We start from the raw sequence: 13,011 nt of genomic DNA, 5'->3' as shown, positions 1-13,011 counted from the left end.
CTATATTATATTATATAATATATAATAATGTTATATGATATATATTATATAAAATATATAATGTTATATAATACAATAATGTATAATAATATAATATCATATATTATATATTGATTTTTATAATATTTTACACTATATTATTATATATAATAATACTATATAATATATATTCTATTAAATAAATATTAATATAATATAATATTCTAATATATTATATCACATTATAATAATACACAATAAGAAAATAATATAATTATACATTAATATAATATATTACTATATAATTTATAATAATAATATTATATAATATATATTATATTATATTAATATAAAATATTAATATAATATAATATTATAATATAATATTATAATATATAATAGCAAATAGATAATTTATTTATAGAGTTGTTCTATTATAGGACGAATTAGTCGTCCTATTATAAGATGACTCATACTGACAGTAGGAATACAGTAAGGATACTGAGTCAGCACATAAAATCGTCCTACATTAAGATAATTTTAATTTAAATAATATTTTTATAATATTTTTAAAAAATATTATTTTAATAATTTTTTTAAAATAATATTAAATTAATAAATTTATCTAAAACTTTTCCTATTTTGATAAGATAGCAGAGAGTTTGCTAACGGTTAAAATATCAAGACTACCGTCAAATCATCCACACAAGTCGTCCAGCAATGTGGAGTCAAGAGGAATGATTTTTCCCTGTCATTTTCGCTATGGAGTTCCCCAGTCTTTTTTTTTTCTTTTTTGGTACATAGCTCTCCAATCTTGATAGTCACCTTAGAAGGCTCCGGGTTCCTGCAGTGCGGCCCCACCGGGGGGGCGAAAAGTCAAGCCCAGAGAGGTGCCAGGCCATGTTTATATATTGTTGATAGATCCCAGAATCAGAGACAGAGAAGATTCGGAGTGATTGAGCAGGGCGAGGAAAGAGATTAGAAGGATTGAAGATCACTTCCACCGAGAGCCCATCGTTCGTGCACCGTTAAGTTCTTGATTCCCACCCTTGCTATAATACCGCTGAGTATTTTTTTTTTTTGGTGTGCGCATTCTTTTAATTAAAAAAAGCATGTTTGCTATCTTCTCGAGTCATCAACTATTTTATCAGTTGAGATGCTGGACTACGAATAAAATTTTTATGATCAAATTGATTATAGAAAGGATTATAATCGAAACATCATCATTTGTCATGTCTTCGAATCACACTGTGTGTGCTTATACACGCATGTTAAACTATTAAAAAAATAAAAATGAATAAACTCTAAGAGATTATGTGATATTTATCAAAACTGTTGAAATATATCTAAAATTTATCCATTCATATTTTTTTATTATTTTAACGTGCGTGCATAAGCATGTGCGGCATACTTCGAATACGTGGTAGATGATGACGGTCCGATCATAATTTTTTTTATAATTGATTCGATTATAAAAATTTTATCCCTAAACTACTGAATATCCTATGATTGCTCACAAGTGTGTTTCACATATAATATCAGGTTTGGTGTTACGACTTCTTTCTTCCTCTTGTTTCTTACAATTTTAGCTGAGTTTTTGAATTGTACAAAAAAACTTTAATTATTTATTTTTTAATAAAAATTATTTTTTTATAAAATAATATTATATATATATATATATATATATATATATATATATGCACGTGCATGTGTGTGTTTGTGTGCGCGTGCACGCGCGTGTAAGATTTCTTTGCAATTTTAGTAATGGGTGACTCAGCAGTACGCACTAGTAATTGCTCCATATATATTTATTGAAAGTCCTATATAGATTTTAAATATAAAATATATATTGGTTTAGATTATCACCCGCTCTCGTGTCAAGATGCGCAAATAACAATGTCTAGTACATAGAATGAAAAATTCAATAAGAATAGAGTTAAATTAATTTACCTTGTTCAGACTAAAACATTGATAATCCAGGATCCTTTGGGTCATTTCACCTGTGTAACTTCATCAGCACGAAGCTTTTTTCTCCAATGAGTGAAATCTGTTGTGGCTGGAATTTTTTCTCCAATCCCATGAGGGACACAACTTTTTTGGGCACATAGCTTTTTTTATATTTAATTTGTGGGCGATGTGAAGCCGGAAAGGCTGACTTTTGAGTTGCTCCAACCAAAGAAAGACCTCATATATTTTTTTTTAAAAAAATAAAATGCCTCAAAAAATCACAATTTCATGATTACCATACGTATCATCATAGTCTCAATGCAATTCTTCAATTTTATTTTTTTACTGATTAGAAGTTGGAACTTTTGATGATGTGATGTGAATTTTTTATATTCTCTACTTATCTTTTTTTATTTTTCTTATATGAGAGATAATTCAAATTTTATTTTTTTATTTTTAGTTTTTCTGGTTTTGAGGATTCATCTTTCTTTTACCTTTTTTGACTTGGAGTTCTTGGATCATGGATGTAATATGGTTTTGAATAAACCACAGGAAATCCTTATTCCTAGTTAATATCCAGATCTCTTAATTTTGGAATGTTTGCCTTTTTTGTGCTTGAGAAATATTTAAATCCTAGAGATTGCTTTCACACCATCACTTGCATAACCATGAAATTAACTTTTTTTATTGGATGATCATGATACATCTCAAAGATCAAAATTATTTTGCTTGTTTGTGCATGTTGTCAAATTTGTTCAGCCTACGTTTAATATATTATAGTAGCTTGCTAGTAGCATCTGTAGAATTTTCTCTTGGCAAATCATTTATTTTAATTTTTGAACTAAAAGTCTGTTAGATAATCTCTTAGAAGTAGTTATAGTAACTTACTTGGTCGTGTGCGCTATAAATTAGGTCGTAACATGGATGAATCTCTCGGCCCAAATGTAATCCCTTCAGCCGATTTGTCCAATCTTGAACCAGAATGTCCATGTTGCACTGCAAGAGGAATGCCATCCACTAGCGGCAAAACCGACGAGGTGTGGATCGATGAAATGATGGATCATGTAACGTCAGCACTCCCTGCGGACCATCGGGACTGCCCATGCACCATCTTCAAGGTCCCCCAACACATCCGGCAGTCGGATCGTGAAGCCTACGATCCAATTGTTGCTTCCTTGGGACCTTTTCACCATGCGAGTCACTGCGCTGTCACGCAGGACCAGAAGCGGCGGTATGTCTGGCACCTTCTATCGCGTCATGGAGGCGAAGAGCATGCAAATCAATTGTTGAAGGAGTGCCTGATGAAGTTGAAGGAACAGGATCACATGGTCCGGCATTGCTACTATCCGGCACTCTCTCCAGAGCTGAATGCCCAAAATTGGCATCGATGATGTTGCTTGATGGCTGCTTCATCATTTATCTTATGCTAAAAATGCATGCGAGGAAGAAGGGGATGGACGAGGAGACAGAGGAGGAGGATGAAAGCAAAGAGAAGAGAGAGTGGAAGATTAAGATGGAGGAAGATGGGAGGGTTTCAAATATGAGGAAGGATAAAAGCAAAGAGAAGAGAGAGTGGAAGATTAAGATGGAGGAAGATGGGAGGGTTTCAAATATGAGGAAGGAGCATGAACAGCTTGAGGACCCACATGACGCAGAGCAATCCACTTTTAACATAGTGGTTTATGACGTGCTCAAGCTTGAGAACCAAATTCCTTTCTTCATCATCCAATTGCTATTGGATGAGATCAAACCATGTGAGGTTGAAAAGATTGATCTCGTTGACCTTGCCCTCCAACTCTTCGAGGACATCCATCCCCAGGAATCCAAATCATTCAAGAAAAAGGACCCCAGAAATTACCATCATTTGCTCCATCTATTTTATTTATCTCGGGTCCCGTCAAAAGAGGGAGAAAAGACACCAGGACGGATTCGTCGTGCAATCGAATCCAAGTGGAAGCTTTCAAAAAAAGAGCCCGGGGGGAAGAAATTGGAAGTTGCTCTGCCATCTACACCCAGGTGGACTCCTAATGCGATGGACCTCAACAGGGTTGGGGTGAAGTTCAAGAGAATTGAAGGGACAGACAGTTTTTTGAACATAACATTCAAGCAGAGGTCACTGCCATGCCTCTCATGGTTGTGTTTAATGTTTAAAAGCGGATGGATGGAGATACCACCACTACAATCTATGGCTATACTTGTCATCTCTTCCGAAATCTCATGGCTTTCGAACAATGCTATCCTAAAACTGAGATGTACATCATGACATACGTATTTTTTATGGATGGCATCATCGACCAGGCTGAGGACGTGCGGTTGCTTCGCTTGGAACGCATACTAGAGCACAAACTGAGCAATGATGAAGCAGCAGCAAAACTCTTTAATCAATTGGGCGATCAGATACAATTTGATTGGAAAAATAACTACCTTGACAAAGAGATTACGGAAGTTATTTGTAGAGTAGGCAAGTTTTATGAATTCAAATGGCACCAATGGTTTGGTGAGCTGAGGCGAGACTATTTTGGCAAGCCATGGACTATAATCGCAGTGTTGGCAGCCACCGCTGGGCTCTTGCTTACCGCTGAGCAGGCAGCATTTTCTGCTCTGTCCTACCTTCACTCTTCCTAGGTCTTATTGGCCTCCTTTCCTATGCAAGCACGGATCAGGAGACAGATATAATGGCCGGAAGGGTAAGTGGACAAGAAAGGATTCCTTCCAAACATGGATATTGGAGAATCTTTTGTTTATATGGGGAGAATAGAAACTAGATGGTTAAGTGTGGTTGCTAGGTAGTATAGATAAATGCGGTTGGCTATGTTGTTGACCTCATAAAATATAATTTACTGTGATGTATCATGGTTGGTATTTTATTTAATAAGAAGTTGGCTTGGCTGTAATGTGGTTGTGTCAAGGTTCCAGCTCATGGAATTGGAATTAAATACTGCTCTTCTTTATTCTTCATTTGGTTAAGTTTTATCTCGATATTTTAAATGCATTTTACTCGAGAACACCTATTGATACTATATTTGTTTAATGGGCATTGCGCACAAAATCTGAGTTTGCCTCACTTCTCCCTCTAATATTCAAAAACATCAGTTTTTGGAAATTGTAGTGTTATTACGTTTCTTCTAAAAATTGTGTTCAGCAAGTTTTGGGCATAGTTATCACAGCACAATGAATGAAAAGAGAAGCATTTCATCGAGTAGCTAATTTTCACTAATAATGGATGATATGAAATTAGAATGAAAAAGAAAAGGATTCAAATTTTCACCAAAACGGACATCCATAAACAAGCATAGAAAGTGAGAGGGAGGGAAAGAGGACAAGAACACCAGTTTTGCACAGCAGACACAGGCTTCCTGGCTAATGTTTGATTAACACATAATGGGTGGTTTTGGCTGCATTTTTTCTATACTTCTAACATTGATACCGGAAGAGCCCAGCCATCAGATGTATATATGCATCAATGAATGATAAACTTGTAGACTTGTTTTCTGGATGACGATGTTATTACAATGCACACTCACTGATTTTCCATTTATAGATCCTCCTTTAAGATTTACAAAAAAAGGTAATGATGCCCCACTCACGTTCATCAATATCATGGTAACAATTTCTCTATTTTTAATTTTTTTTTTTCCCTGATACAAAGATTGGTATCCAATAACAATGCCTTAAGAACCAATCTTTAGTCGTTGGATGTGACCTCTCTTCTTTGTGTGGGTGATGAGATCAAAGAAGCAGGTGTTTTGCTCTGTTTTTTTTTTTTTTTTTTTTTGAGGGAAAGGGAAGCAAAGAATGACACCCCACTTTATTAGATGGAAATAAAAAAAAGAAATAAAAAGGGATAATGAAAACAGGTGAAGCTCAAAGTGTTACAGCTTAGTCTCAAGGGAGAGAAAATGCAAACAATAATAAAGCAGAGATGAGGACTAACAGAGAAAGCTAAACTATCCAAATCATCTAGAAAATTTAAACAGCCTTAAGAAGGCGTCTGTTTTGCATTGCCCTCGTTTTGACCTCATATCCTCGAAAGTGTCTCTTATTGTTTTGATGGCATTTGAAGATGATTTTCCTTGCTTTTAAGCAAGCCAATCTACTATTGCAAGTAACCAAGCTTCACATCATTAGTTTCTATTAATTCTTGCTTTCTGATTTAAATGATTTGCTCGGCTCATTCTGGTAAGCCAGCCAAGTAGCTCTAGGACCTAAGCCTAACAACTCCTTGGCAACAAGTGTTGACTTGTTTACATACTTATATCTTATAAACATTTTCTTTATCAAGCTATGTGACCATAAATCTTCGAAATGCTTTGCCTAATAAAAGGACTGAATCCTCAGTAGAAAGAATACTGGTTCTTAGATTTATCTTGTAAGAATAAGTTTAAATGACTAAGACTTCGTTTAGATATTTTAAATTATAAAATAACCTGGTGTTTGGACTGCTCTCAACTCTACCAATACTTGAAGAATGCTTCCATCTCTTTCAGTTTTGTAATGGCACCAATCTTCTGTTTTGAAAAAGATAGATGGATATCAGAGAATACACTTGCAATTGTCTTCCAAATACTTTTATTATTGAATTTGATTAGGATGCAATTGTAGAGGTGTCTTGCATTTAGATTAGCACTAACTATAGAGATAATAGGAACCTTTCTAGCTTGTTAGATAGAGCATAGTACGGACCCAATCTGATTCTTATTATATCTTGATATACCTATTTTGACAAGATATATTGTCTTTGAGGTATGAGTGCTTTTTTAAGATTTTTTTTTTGCCTTGTATTTTGCTTTGAAGATAATAAAAATCTCCATCTATCTCTTGCTCGTAGTTTTTTCCTTGATTTAAAGGTTTTCCATATAAATCCTATGCGTTTACATTGATCTTTGTTTCTTCGATTCCTCTTTTATTGACGTCTTGCTACAACAGCAACTGTGAGTTTAAGGTCTGTTTTGGTCTCTCTTTTTCTTTTTGGTATTACTTCTAAGTGGCATACCAAGAGGTCTCCATCTCTACATTCCCTCTAACTAACTAGATTTCTCCTGTACTTTTCTCTTGCTGTGTGTCTACCGTCATGAGACTCTCACATGCACCCTTTCTCATGTCTACTCGTAGTTCTACTAAATGACAAATCTAAGATTTTTTTCTTATAACCAGTCTTATTTGAATGCCAAATCCTTGACATGTGTTGACTTAATTTTGATACCTCATATTTTGGATCTCATATATTCTTGTAAAAACCTAAATAACTCTACATCTTTTTCCTAAATACAATAATACTCACACCAATACTATCATTAATCTATAGTGTTATAATTCATGTCAGTATTATTATACTTTCTAAATTATAATGACCAATAGTTTTTCTATTTTCTTATCTTACATTAAATGCAAATCTAGACCCCATGTGGCCTGACTTAAATGGGTAGGGTTGGTTATGAATCATGCTTGACCTAAATTGATCCAAATGGGTTCAAAAATTTCTTATGGATATGACCCAACATGGTCCAATTGGTTGATGGACTGGCTCATGTTCTAAAATTGTGACCTAAAATAAATTTTAATGGACTTGAGCCATGCCTATTTCCTAATCCAAACATGCCCAATGCATTGCCTAATATCAAATTACTGCCACTAATCACCTAGTAAGTCAAGTTGGATTAGGTCTAAATTTTTGCGAACCCATAGAGCTATTTAAGTGGGATGGTCCAAATTTTTTTCTTCCTATGGGATTTAAGCCGATTCAAAATTTTTTTTCCTATGGGATTTGGGCTGATCCAAATTTTTTTCTTCTTATAAGATTTGGGCCAACCTGCTTAAATAGCTCTCTAGGTTCTTATAAATTTAGGGCTAACCTAAATTTACTTAGCCAGTTGTCTTAGCCCAACCTATAAATCCCATTGGATTTGGGCTTAGATATCCAACCAAGCCCTAAGCATTCATATTTTTTTGTGATAGAAATTTTGAGGTGGCCATGAATGGGCATCTTGCCACAAGCTCATCAAATACATGGGTCAAATAGAAAGAGATGGGACTAAAGTAATAAAGAATCCATCATGTTGTATGAGTCCTAGATATGGCATACAAAATAGATACCTTAACCACATGTGAAAATCTCATGATATGATTAATCGAGGTTACTCTTTCAAGAACCATCTTTTACATACTCCATGTATGATCAAGGTAGAAAGCAGTCTACTGTCCATGAGTCCTACTCATATTGGTAACATATGGGATTCTTAAGGTGGGCACTCAGGATCAGCTTGATAAGTTGCAACTAGCTTCAGCTATGAGCGGCGAGAGTATGGAGTGAAATTAGCTGGATACAAATTCAGCATGACAATGATGGGGATCCTAATGATAATTGGAGCCGATTTAGATCATAACTAATTGAAGATATTATCAATGAGCCAATTTATCATAGAAAGCTACACCCTTTTGAATGGTGTGGGAGGTATGGGATCCCAATATAAGCACCATCCTATTATTGGCTACTTGTTTAGCCCTGATTTAATCCCAGCATTGATGGGATAGCTATATAGTGTTTTTCTTGTAAGAATGGCATTTCTTAATTGGATGATGACCAATGAGGTGATTGTGGTCACCATGTCCTCAAAAAGGACAAGGCCAGATAAGGACATTATACCTGCCACTGCAACGTGAGTCACGATGAACATCACAATCAAACTTTGGGACAACCCACTTTTGCTAAATGGTTACAAAAATTCAGTTACATACCAAATTTAATTTGGTCATGCAAGTTAACTTTGTTTTCTTATCCCTTTCATTGGAAGATATGCATAGATCATGCAGCCTCTGAATGAAGCCTAAATTTCCTATTTTTTATTGGACTATTATTTTGCATCTCTCAGCCGACCGAGAGATGAATCGGTTGAGTGCGATGATCCTTCCATTAAGCTGCTGTACCTCCTTTTTGATATCCGGGTGCTGCATGTCGATGTTCGCCTTTATCTTCTCAGGGTTAGTCTCAATTCCTTGTTGAGAAATGAGGAATCCGAGGAACTTCTCCGAAGTCACCCGAAGGCGCACTTAGTCGGATTCAGCCTCATCTGGTGTTGTCGCAGAGTACGAAAAGTTTCTTCAAGATCTCGAACATGATCTGTAGTCTGCGCGCTCTTCACCAGCATGTCATTCACGTACACCTTCATGTTGTGCCCGATTTGATCTTTGAAGACCTTATTGACGAGTCGCTGGTAAGTGGCTCCGGCGTTCTTCAGTCCGAAGGGCATTACCCTGTAACAGTAAAGGCCCTTGGCGGTCACAAAGGCTGTGTGCTCCTCGTCTTCGGGTGCCATCCGGATCTGATTGTATCCGGCAAAAGCATCCATGAAGCTGAGCAGTCGATGGCCGGACGTCGCGTCTACCAGCTGGTCGATTTTCGAAAGTGGGAAGCTGTCCTTCGGGCAGGCGCGGTTTAGGTCGGTATAGTCGATGCAGATCCTCCAGCTCCCGTTGGCTTTTTTTACCATGACAATATTGGCGAGCCAATCGGGGTACGTGATTTCTCTGATGAAGCCTGCCTCAAGTAGCTTGTCCACTTCCTCGTCGATGGCCTTCTGTCTTTCGAAAGTAAAAGACTGCTTCTTCTGCCTCACCGGTCTCATTGCTGGGTCGATGTTGAGTCGGTGAGTCATCGTCTCCGGGGGGATGCCGGACATATCCGCTGCCGACCAAGCGAATACGTCGGCATTGGCCTTCAGCAGCTCTACTAGCTGCCGTTGCTCAGGGTCGGATCATCGGGATCCGACCCAGACTACTCGTTCAGGATTCTCCGCTATCGGGATGGAAACCAGTTGTTTGGCCGGTTCACCCCATTCTTTCTCTTCCCGTTGGTCCAACTTGTCGACCGTCAGGGAGCCCTTCAATTCATTGCTTTGAGCAGAGATCTGGAAGCATCGTCGAGCGAGCTATTGATCCCCGCACATCTCTCCGATTCCATTTTTGATCGGGAACCGAACCAGCAGGTGGTACGTCGAGACTATCGCCCTGAGGGTGTTTAGTCTGGGCCTCCCAAGTATGGCGTTGTAGGCCGAAGGTACTTGGATGATCGCAAAGGTCAAGTGAACTGTGCTTTGTCATGGTTCGGTTCCAACTGTCACAGGAAGAGTAACTTTTCCTTCAACCGTGACAGCATCTCCAGCAAAACCTACCAGGGGTGTAGAGACTCTCTTGAGCCGATCAGCCGACAGTCGCATTCGAGAGAAGGTCGAGTAAACAAAACATTAGTCGAACTTCCATTATCAACGAAAATCTTTCTTACATCAAAATTTGTTATTGTTGCCGAGATAACAATAGCATCATCATGGAGAGTTTGGATACCCCGAGCATCTTCATCTGTAAAAGTAATTACATCGTTTTGGCATAGCTTCTTCATCGACTCCCCTCCAGCAGTCGTCCCCGGATCCAGTCGTTTGGAAATCATGTTGATAACCCCGGTCGTGGGTTGGTTAGTTGTTGCCTCTTCAGTCGGCTGGGGTCGTCGGTCGGGGATGGGTTGAGTCAGCGGATTCCTTCGGAATTTCTCGAGATACCCTCGGCGTATGAGGGCCTCAATTTCATCCTTGAGCTGAATGCACTGTTCGGTGTTGTGGCCATGGCCCCGATGCAATCGACAGTATTTTCGCCGGTCGAGGCCCTTTGCCTTCAAAGGCGGAGGCCGCCGCAGATATTCTTCTCCTTCGATCTCCATCAAAATCTGCGCACGAGGAGAAGTGAGAGGAGTATAGGAGTCATACCTGCGACGTGTCAGCCTCGGACTCCATCGTCGGGGTGATCTCGGGCTCCATCACCGGGGCGATCTTGGGCTCCGTCGTCGGGGCGAGGCTCATTTGTCAGTCGGGGGCCCGCTAAGCTCGACGAGAGTCTGACCTTTCCTTCGTTTCTCCTTTAGGCCCCTGGTCTCGGTCAGGCACCGGTCGGAGGCTCCTTCGTCTGCGCGCATGTATTTATATGCGTGCTCCAACAGTTCGACGTATGTCCGGAGGAGGGTCTTGTCCAAAGAATACGTAAATCGAGACCCCCTCAGCCCCCTCTTCACGGCTGAGATAGCCATGTCTTCGTTGAGGTCCCGAACCTCAAGCGTGGCCACGTTGAATCGCATCACAAAGTGTCGGAGCGTCTCATTTTCTCCCTGCTTGAGGGAAAAAAGGCTGTTCGAGGTTCGTGGCGGCTTCCGACTGGTGCTGAAATGGGCCACGAAAGAGTGCTCGAGCTGTCTGAAGGAGTGAATACTTCCTGAGCGGAGGTCGGAGTACCAGGCCCTGGCAGCTTTGCGAAGTATGGTGGGGAAGCCGATGCAGAGGAGGGCATCGGTTGCCCCTTGGATCGTCATGAGAGCCTTGTAGCTCTCCAAATGATCAACTGGGTCGGTGGAGTCGTCGTAAGGCTCCACATGGGGCATCTTGAACCGACTAGGAATCGGCTCGTCGAGGATGAGTCGGGAGAGAGGTTGGGCGGTCTGGAAGTCGACGTCGTTCGAGGACTTCTGTCCATCCACCTGAAGCTGGACAAGCCGACAGTTGATTTCTTCGAACCTGCACTCATAGTCGTTGGCCAGTCGGTGCTGAGAGACCCCGGGGGTCGAGTCTCCCGTTAAATCTGAGGGGGAGGCGGACGGCATCCACGGTCGCTTCTCCCTCCTTGCTCGTTCCAGTTGGGAAGGAGAGGGTCGTTGGGACAGATGGGCACCATGCCGTGACCGCCTCTCCTCCTCTCAGTGAGAGTGCTGCGACAGTTGCTCCTGGGGAGGAGACAGAGACCGACGCGGGCATCGGCGGCTGCTCTTGGAGGGTATCGGGTGTGCCGCTGGTTGTCCCACCGATAATTACGGCAACTGGGTCGGGTGTTGTTGAAGGCTCTTGACTGCATCCGTCAGCACGGTCATCTGTCACACGATCGCCGCGATCTATGCCTCCATGGTCACCACGGGATGCGGAGAGCTAGGCTCCTCCATGGAGGGTGGAGGAGAGGCCTCCTTCCGATGGGAAGAGTGCCTCGCCGATCCGGTGGCTCTCGATCACTGAGCCCTGATTCTTGTCATTTCGAAAGGATCTTCAAACTCTATGGAGTCGTGGTCGACTACCCCCCACCTGGCGCGCCAAACCTATTGCGGCCAATCCCCTCGTCGTCTGGTCGTCGGAAAACGAGCGCCTGCAAAAGAAGTCCACACTGATCGGAGATGCCTCCGGCGGGGACCCTCCGACGGTCAAGTCAGAGAGGAGACTAGGCAACAGTAGAAAAGAAATCAGCAGAACTCAGCGAGAGAGAGAGAGGGAGAGAGTCCAAGGGTTTTGAGAGAACCTTCTCCAGCACTGTTGCCTTCCCGTTTTATAGTAGGGCACGGTGTGGTCCTGTCATTAATGGCACAGACAATTGAAGAGTTGTCAAATCGTCGGAGGCTGTCAGGATCATCGTGGGGCTGTCAAATCGACGTGGAGCTATCAATCACTAGGGTTGACCCATGTCTAGGGTGGACAATTCCCAGGGCGGCTATGCCGCATGCCTTGTCAGGATGGCGGCCCTCAGCAGTCGTACGATGTTTGGGGGAGCCGACCGACCATACGTCGGCGTTTGTCGTGGGATGTCGGGTGAAGACCCACGGACATCATCGGCTGGGTCGGCGCATCGCGGGGATCGGGACATCGGCCACCATTCCCGCTCGACAGTGATCGGTAGAGTCGGGCTCCGCCGTTCGGCTGGTCGAGAACCGAATGGGTCCGTCCGACCAACATATCTTCGGTTGGACAGCGTCGACAGTCGTCGGTTGGTGCGTCGGTAAGTCGGGTGTAGATCAGGCAGGCCTGAGGGTGAGTCGGTGTGAAAGGGGTCGGTCGGTATATCCCAATAGTGGCAATTGTGATCGCCTTGATTTAGTTATAAGTAGTTATATTATGAGCCATCAGTGCATGGGGTGGAATTAGTTTGACATAAATTTATCATGATAATGGTGGGATCTCAATCATGGAGTGGTTAGACAATGCTCTTCGCTTGCGTAGTATTTCTTACTTAATTGGATGGTGACAGATGAGGTGATTGTGCTAACCATGTATGTCCTTGAAAAGGAGAAGG

General features: G+C 41.1%; 1 protein-coding gene across 1 annotated transcript; it reads left to right on the top strand.

Annotated features, from left to right (window-relative positions):
- The first annotated feature begins 898 nt into the window (after positions 1–898).
- Positions 899–4,820, top strand: LOC105037746 (UPF0481 protein At3g47200). Its single transcript, XM_073250677.1, is given in 4 exon segments — positions 899–1,006; positions 2,839–3,299; positions 3,302–4,103; positions 4,106–4,820. Coding segments are annotated over 3 exon segments (1,701 nt in total). The 5' UTR covers positions 899–1,006; positions 2,839–2,846; the 3' UTR covers positions 4,552–4,820.
- The last annotated feature ends 8,191 nt before the right edge of the window (positions 4,821–13,011 follow it).

The sequence above is a fragment of the Elaeis guineensis genome, chromosome 1 (genome assembly GCF_000442705.2).
Source record: "Elaeis guineensis isolate ETL-2024a chromosome 1, EG11, whole genome shotgun sequence".
NCBI lineage: Eukaryota > Viridiplantae > Streptophyta > Magnoliopsida > Arecales > Arecaceae > Elaeis > Elaeis guineensis.
The sequence above is the reverse complement of the archived record's forward strand: the minus strand, read 5'-3'. Positions and strand labels throughout refer to the sequence as shown.